Source organism: Octopus bimaculoides, chromosome 19, assembly GCF_001194135.2.
Source record: "Octopus bimaculoides isolate UCB-OBI-ISO-001 chromosome 19, ASM119413v2, whole genome shotgun sequence".
Lineage (NCBI taxonomy): Eukaryota > Metazoa > Mollusca > Cephalopoda > Octopoda > Octopodidae > Octopus > Octopus bimaculoides.
The window spans coordinates 2567212-2575429 of record NC_068999.1 but is presented as its reverse complement, the minus strand read 5'-3'; the positions used below and the strand labels follow the sequence as shown (position 1 = coordinate 2575429).

General features: G+C 34.3%; 2 protein-coding genes across 2 annotated transcripts in view; one reads left to right on the top strand and one right to left on the bottom strand.

Annotated features, from left to right (window-relative positions):
• LOC106880376 (leukocyte elastase inhibitor) overlaps positions 1-2625 on the top strand; it is a 3062-nt gene extending 437 nt beyond the window's left edge. The window contains exon 2 of the mRNA XM_014930262.2: positions 954-2625. Coding sequence (XP_014785748.1) covers positions 972-2213 — 1242 coding nt within the window. The 5' untranslated portion in view covers positions 954-971 and the 3' untranslated portion in view covers positions 2214-2625. The remainder of the gene's footprint in view (positions 1-953) is intronic.
• Positions 2626-4539: 1914 nt separating this feature from the next.
• Positions 4540-8218, bottom strand: part of LOC106880371 (eukaryotic translation initiation factor 2A) — a 16304-nt gene continuing 12625 nt past the window's right edge. Inside the window, 6 exon segments of the mRNA XM_052974771.1 lie at positions 4540-4741; positions 5345-5410; positions 6119-6226; positions 6548-6600; positions 7279-7386; positions 7881-7909. Of these exon segments, the coding sequence (XP_052830731.1) occupies positions 4679-4741; positions 5345-5410; positions 6119-6226; positions 6548-6600; positions 7279-7386; positions 7881-7909 (427 nt within the window). The 3' untranslated portion in view covers positions 4540-4678.

The following is an 8218-nucleotide window of genomic DNA, read 5'->3' as shown; positions in this document are numbered from 1 at the left end:
TGTGTTTCTCTTTCCCTATGAAACTCTGTTAATCCATCTGCTAACACTGAGTAGACCGCTGAGGTGTGTAGCCTATAAATCTTAAAGACATTATTGAAGTTCCATTCTGTAATTGAAAAATAGCAACAAGGGGTGGTCCAGTCTTGGCCTTTCTTAATTTAACAGGATTTGATTGAATTTGGAGCCTAGAGACATTTCTGTTGAGCTTGGTTTCATTGTTCTAAAAATGAAGCAAGAATAATAGCCTCGCACTCAAAGCCATCTTGATGTTAACTTTTCCAAGCTCTGCTTAGTTGTGTCGTATACTATAGGACAAAATTTTGTGTTTATTCGAGGCCTTTGTTGTTTTTTCCATCGTTCCAGCGCCTCGTTCATATTTTTTTCTAGGATGACTTTTACAATCTTGTTCACCAACTTTACTGCTGCCTGTTTCATGAACATGGGAGATCAGGTCCTGTATCTTTTGGTGCCTACCGCGAAGGCTATCTTTATTAGTAGTCGATGCTACAGTTTGCCCCTCAAATTACCTGTGTAATGTGCACATCACTCCTGCCCTGTTGTCAAATTATGATATAGTCTTGGATATTCCTGCGCTTTGAGCAAAGATGCATCCAGGTCTCTTCTGTCCTTCTTTCTACTTGAAGATGGTGATGGTAAGGATGTGATTTGGTAGACAGAAACTGAAAGAAGCCTGTCGTGTGTGTGTGCTTGCGTATCCTTCCTTTAACATCGCACACTAATTGTAAATGAATGTCAACAAAACAGAAATTGGCTGACTCAAATCCTGTACCTGTCACTTTCTCATTAACTACATTATTAATTACACAATAGATTACCTGACATTAGAAGCATATTCGTGGGAGCTTCTTTCTCTATTCTACCTCATATTGGTGCTTATAAGATCTAAAGTTTTGTTTCTTTTAATAAAATTCAGTAATGTTTATATTTTCCAGCGTCCAGTCTATACCAACATGTATGTATTCAGTGTTTTCATAGTAAGTACGTATATCATATTTTTATTCACTAATAATTTCGTTGCCTTAGCTGACACACCGTCAGCAAATTATGACAAACTACAACAATACAAACATGACATTTCTGTACCAATTAATGATTTCACTTTGAAAATATTCAAACAACTTCTTGATTCAAAGACAGGAAACATACTCTGGTCACCATTTCTTGTTAGTATAAGTCTGTCATTCGTTCAGATGACTGATAAAATAAACTCTGCAGAGAAAATCCAATCTCTGCTTTATCCATCTGTTTCATGGGAATTATTCCATCAAAGTTTTACAGAATATTTGAAAACTGTTCAAGGTTTATCAAATTTCCAGTTATCTAATAAATTATATATTGATCCAGTTCTTCTTCCGAACATCAACATTAATATTAGCAAATACTACTTTTTGGAAATAGATGAAATTAATCCAAGAACTATTGATAAATTAAGTGATAAGTTCCATAAAAATAGAATCAGCAATTTTATGTCATTTGGCAACACAAATGAAGAAATATTTGCTGTATTAGTGAACAGCTTGCATTTCCAAGGATTTTGGAAAAATCAATTTAACAGAAAGTTTACCATGAGAGAAAACTTTTATGTGACAGAAAAACAAGCAGAAGTTGTTGAAATGATGTATACAGAAGACTATTTTACTATAAAATCAGATGAACGTTTTAGTTTTAGGAGTCTAGAAATACCCTTGGTTGGTAACCGGTTTAGTTTCTATGTCGTTCTTCCTGATGATATTGAAGGAATTACTTCAATAGAAAAACAGCTGACATCACGACTCTTATGGCAAATTATTGCTAACAAGGCTTCTCCAAGAAATGTTGCTTTGATTTTACCCAAGTTTCAAATGAAATCTAACTTGACTTTTCAAGATATTTTATTCAAAGAAACGACTGACCATTTCTTCAATTTGGAAAATAACAACTTAACAAATACCCACGTACACTTAATTGACATTCTTCACCAAGGTTTTCTCAATTTCAATGAACTGGGAACAACAAGCAGTCCTGCTACCATCAGAAAATCTAGTCATTTGTTTGAAAAAAAAGCCAAATATGAAACCTCTTTCACAGTTAATCATCCATTTTTATTCTTTATTGTTGATAAAACTTCTTTCATGATTCTACATGTGGGAAAATGCACTCACCCTGACAGCAGTACAGGACTCCATCAACTAAATACCCATGATGAACTTTGATTATTTTTAAAACAAATGAAAACAAGATTGTCTTTCGATTGTATAAATCAAAATTTTGATCACCATTTTAACATTTTTCGCTTGCTGCTGGCATGGGTTGGATTAATCCACATTATTTCTCTTCTACGCTTGCATCCTGCAATCTATGAGGCACAATATTCTCTGATTTGTTCTCAAGCTATTCTCATTCGAACAAGTCTACTTCCCATTATCAACTTCTGGTGCCTTCTCATCCAATATATACCATCCATACACAAAGCAGTGTGGCCCCTGCTTCTGTTCATATGAAGCTCATCTTTTACAAACCCTCTTACTTTGTCAGCTCATTTAAGATCATCCTTTCATAATTAAAAGCTAAAACTAAAAAACTTTTTTACAGCAAAATAAAGATAAATTAAGTGAACTGAAACAATGCTCGTTTATTTTATGACTTTTGACCTGACCCTGACAAATCCTGTGACAAGTCTTCCATTGTTCTTTGTAACAAATCTCCAGAGTAAAACGATGTCAACTTAATGTAACAGTCCCATAAAATGGAAGAATGCTTGTGTTATTTAGCCTTAGGAAACACCATTTCCTGTGTCTCCACTTTGAAAACACATGGACTCAGGAAATGTGTCAAGTCCAACAGGAAACGGTGTTTCCTAAGGCTAAATAATACTAGCATTCTTCCCTTTCATGGGACTGTCACATTAAGTTGACATACTATCGCTTTATCTCTGAGAGATTTAGAAATATATCATTTCTAAATCTCCAGAGATACTTTTGTGTTATCTGGAAATTTTGATTCTAATAAATATGATCAACTGAATGCAAATGAGTGCCAGACTCTTTTACTTGTTTCAGTCATTTAACTGGGGCCATGCTGGAGCACCGCTTTTAGTTGAGCAAATCGACCACACACACACACACATGACAGACTTCTTTCAGTTTCCATCTACCAAATCGACTCACAAGGCTTTAGCCAGCCTTGACATAGTAACCAAATCTCACTCAACACTTCGTAGTAGAATTGTTGTTGCTTTGGTGGCCTAACAGGTCAGGATGTTTAGAAGTGGAGGTTTCAAATCTCTGCCAGAAATTACTAAAGACATTAAATACTTCTATTTCACTCACCAAAAATATTGTGTGTGTGTGCAAAGAAAGAGCCACATAGTAACCAGATCTCCCTCATATATTTATTTGAAGTAAATTTAAGTATCTTAATTTTCTCATAAAAATTGTTGCTGCTTTGGTGGCCCAGTTGGTAAGGGTGTTTAAAAGTAGTAACAAGACACAAGCAGAGGTTTCTAATCTCTGCCAGGAAATACAGGGGGTCTTATTAAACATTTTCATTTTTTATCTCTAGAGATAAAAAAAAAAATGAAAAATTTTAGTAAGACCCCTTAATGCAGGCCCTGGGCAGGATTGAACCCTGCCCAGGATGTTCAATGTGGCTGTCTGTGTCTCTACCCACGAGACCACCAAGACACCCAACAGTAATGTAGTAAATTAAGAGATATTTAAATCTATCATTGCTAAAGATAAAATAAAAATTAGTAAGTAGGGATTTAATGCACTGGGAGAGGGTTTCAATCTGTAACTCTTCCAAGGAATTACAAGAGCAGGGGAGTAAATATTTTATTTTAAAAAAATTTCAAATTTTTATAATTTTATAAACACCAAGGATAGTGCTTCTGGAAGGGATTGAACCTTGCTCAGGATGTGTAATACAGCATGTGCAATTGCCCACATGGCCACAAAGACAACAACACTAAAAGCAGGCAAAAAAGAAGCTATTTAAATTGATTTATATGTCATATATTTTTTTCTTTTACTACCACCAAGATCTGCTCCTGGGGTCAGATTCACCCAGGTTTGTGCCCACAGCTTCCTTTGGTTCTCCTTCATATTTGCCATTAGTAAATTCTGTGACCAAGATGCAACAAGTATGCATTTCCCATTCCTTTACTTCCAGAAATCAAGAATTAATTTCTCATTTAAGTATTCATCTGATGATGAAAAGTAAAATAATTGACTTCTTATCACTTTTTTTTTCAATCTGTGACAGTAAACATTGATAAAATGTATCATTTCAGGTTTTAAGAGATTTTTAAATAAAAAACTGAAGTTTATTGATGGGCCTCCTCCAATCTAAAATTAAATTTTGAGTCATTACTAAAGGTAAATATGTTAAAAGTAGGGAGTAATACTTCCGGAATTACTTTCAGCCCCTGCCCCCAAAACACTTACATTGTGGGAGTTTAGCGAATATTAAAATGTGATCATGAGAGTTTGATGTTGCAGGAAAAGAATGCAAGATTAAAAAAAAAAACAAAAACAAGTCTATGTCTATAATCAAAGTAGATTTTATTTTTGTTTATTAAAGTTCTGATTTGTTGTTTTTCTTTACCTCAATGGATTGGAACACTTGGAATTTCACCGTAAGTTCTTCAACCATTTCTACTGGATGAAGGCCTGAACGGTTATTGCAGTTTCAATTCATTAATCTCTTTCGTAATTTCATCATACTTAGATATTTTTTGTAACTGGAAAAAAAAAAAAAAATCAATAATCAGACTTCTTATGAAGTAACAGTTAACAATAGGGACATACATGAAATAAATTCTTGCAAATGCTTTAAAGATTCTTTGGAAGTAGTTGATTACTTCTGATACTGGAATAACCTGATTAGTTAAAATAAGGTGAAAAAAGTTGAGGTAGCTAATAGCTCTGCTAACAAGATCTCTCCAACCGAACGGCAGATTGTATGAAATGCATTTGTTACATGGCAGGAAAACATGAATGTGAAGACTGGTGGGGAGAGATTGAAACTGGTGCATCCAAGCATCTGGGGAAAAAGTAAGTAGGAAGCTGAATATGGTAGCAAAAACAATAAAGCCAACATGTACACTGAAATAGCCTTATTAAAATGGAGTTTGTGTAATGGTGTCTACATTCATAACTGAAAGACTCTCAGCTTCCCGTAAGCATCTCCTTACACTGTCTCCAAAGGAATGAAATAGAAAATGTAACAGAAAACCAAAAATATTGTCTGATCTGCCAACTGCTAGAGGGAAAAAAACCAGCGGGAGGGTAGTGATTCTCCAGGTCATTTCAATACCAATTCTAAACAATGAAATCATTTTTACCTGAGTTTCATCGAGTTTTTTGCCAGTTTTCTGTTGCTCTTTCAGCTTGTTTATCTGAGTAATTTTCTACAAAAAGAAAAAAGAATTAAAATATAACAAGGTTTCCAAAATAAGAAGTTAACCCATGTCAACAGTATTGCATGTTGCCCATTCAATGCAACCCACACATTCAGACATTTCAAGTCTTCCTCCAAGTTGCAGTTCTGACGATTTTACAGTAAGTAACCTTACCAGCAAATGTGCCTCCCCAGAGTAATCCAAGACAGCTAGGAGGATGGGATGAGCCACTTGTGTCCCTCCAAAAATGGTTCACTTGCAGTTGTTACCCACATACAAGTGAAATATTCAAATGGAACATTCAATAGGAAAGTAAAGTCTGCTGAGATGTATTGCATGGTCTTACTATCTCTCTCTCTTACTAACCAAATAGCAACTGGGTGTTCTGGTTTATTTGTCAAGATCAATACTAACCTTGTAGAAATCTACCCACTACCCTAGAACCAAGGCTCTGCAACTCATATTCTGCATTGCTTCCAATTCCACACTATGTTAAAGCATGCAAAGAAAGTCACCACTCCACTCTACAACTTGTGCATATGGCCAGACATATCTCTACAACCCAATGATTGAATATTTTACTTTGCATAAATGGTTTTCTACAGTTCTAGCGTTAATCTTAAAGGATCACAATGAAATACATCACCCACCCCAACCAATTTCAAAGATTCCAGAGGAAAATAAAATTAGAAAATAAAAATTAAGTTTTGTAATTACCTTCTTTAAATTCCTTATTTTTTTATCTTTGTCAAAATCGGCAGATTCAGAATTTGTTTTCTTTTCAACAGTGATTGGTGCTAATCCAGGGATGTTAGCTTGTTGAATCTAAAGAAAAAAGAAATGAAAATATTACTGTTGTTTATCACCATTTTTTGACTTTCAGTTTTGTTACAGGCAATTACTTAGTGGTTAATTTGCATAAATTAGAATTTACTACTTCCAGACAACTGGAGAATATGTGAAAAAAAAAAAAATCATGATAAACTGGATCTCAACTCAGAGCTGTCTAGAATTTTAAACAATATCATTCTTCATTTCAAAACCATAATGAGTTGCCATAATTAGAAACTGCATAATTATATATTCCTTTTTCCAATATCAGAAATCATTATATTAAAATATGGAGTGTTTAGAGAAATAATTTACCTGTTTCTGACCTTTAGCCTTCTTATTACCTTTTTTTCCTGTGTCTCCAGAATCTGTAGAGAAGATTTCAAAAATTTCATTTATGCCAAATATAGTTTAAATTACCATTACACTTCAAAATTATATATTTTTTCTGAAAATTGTTATCTCTGAGTTGATAGAGAGCCATGACTGTCGTTCTGCATCTGCTCTCCATACTAGTGTTGGTTGAGTAGGTTACGATCACGACTCCTGCATATTTCACTCATGAAAATATCTTAGAAACAAAAAAAATAAGTTACTAAAATGATAATTTTGTCTTTGCATAACTTGAGTCTTTAAATTTCAAAGTACAGAAACATAATACAGATCATTATCCAAATATTTCAAACTGATGTAAAGTAGATTTGCAAAACAGTGCCTTAAAACTTAAAGCAAAATGCCTTAAAATTTCACAGCTTACAATTACACAAGAGATTATAACATTTAGACAGCTTTTCTTAAGACATGTCAGCTATCAAGGTACAGATATTTGTAGCCAAGTTGACAGCAACAGCACAACAAGACAATGGCTTAGCATATCTTATCCATTGGCTATATGTCACAGCCAATAGCTGTAGAAGAATTTGATTCAGCAAACTACACTGGTAAGTTTATTCCTAGTAATTTATTTCAAATCTGAGTTAGAAACTTTCATCTTCCAACATTTTGTTCAAACAAATGAGAATATTAAGAAAAAACACATTACTCACTAAGACCTGGAATTTTTTTATTGGAAGGAGGTTCGAATTCATGTAACTTAAAATCTGAAGCAGGCTGACCGCGAGCGTGTGGAGGGCGATAGGCAGCAACAGGTTTCACTGCAAATATATTTAAAATAAATTTCAAATTTATAACATGTTAAAGAAATTTTAGTTTCAATTATTAAAGTATATAATTGTTTCTTAGAGTAACACAATAATAGCCAGAGACTTTCCAACGAATGGGAAAGCAGCCAAGTTGAATGTGTGAATAGCTAAACAGAATCCTTGAGCAGAATACTTTTTTCTGTCAAACTAGCAAAAGAATTCAAGTCCTACAATAGTAAAAAATATAAAACCCTATCAAGTCTTAATGAACCTCATAAAATATTGGACGAGAAAGGCTTCAAAAGATGCCCTACAAGAAACATACAATCTAGATGAACCCATTCGACCTAAAAAAAGAAATATGAGAAATAAAATACAAGATATCATCTAAGTTGGTGATGGGTGTTTAGGCTGACTGAGTAGACTTCAGATGAAAGGAATTTCAGTTATAAACAATCCCTCTTTTCACCAAGTTGTGTATGGAACCCAAGGCCACTTTACCCAACGTGTTCTTTTCTATGATGGTAGGGTTGATGTGAAGGAGTCTGCAGATGTGGCTGTATGGTAAGTAGCTTGCTTACCAACCACATGGTTCCAGGTTCAGTCCCACTGCATGGCACTTTGGGCATTCTACTATATAGCCTTGGACCGACCTAAGCCTTACGAGTAGATTTGGTAGACGGAAACTGAAAGAAGCCCATCGTGTATGTGTATATATATATATATATATATATATATATATATATATATGTATATTTGTGTTTGTCCTCCCACCATCGCTTGACAACTGGTGTTGGTGTGTTTATGTCCCTGTAAATTAGCAGTTTGACAAAAGAGATCGATA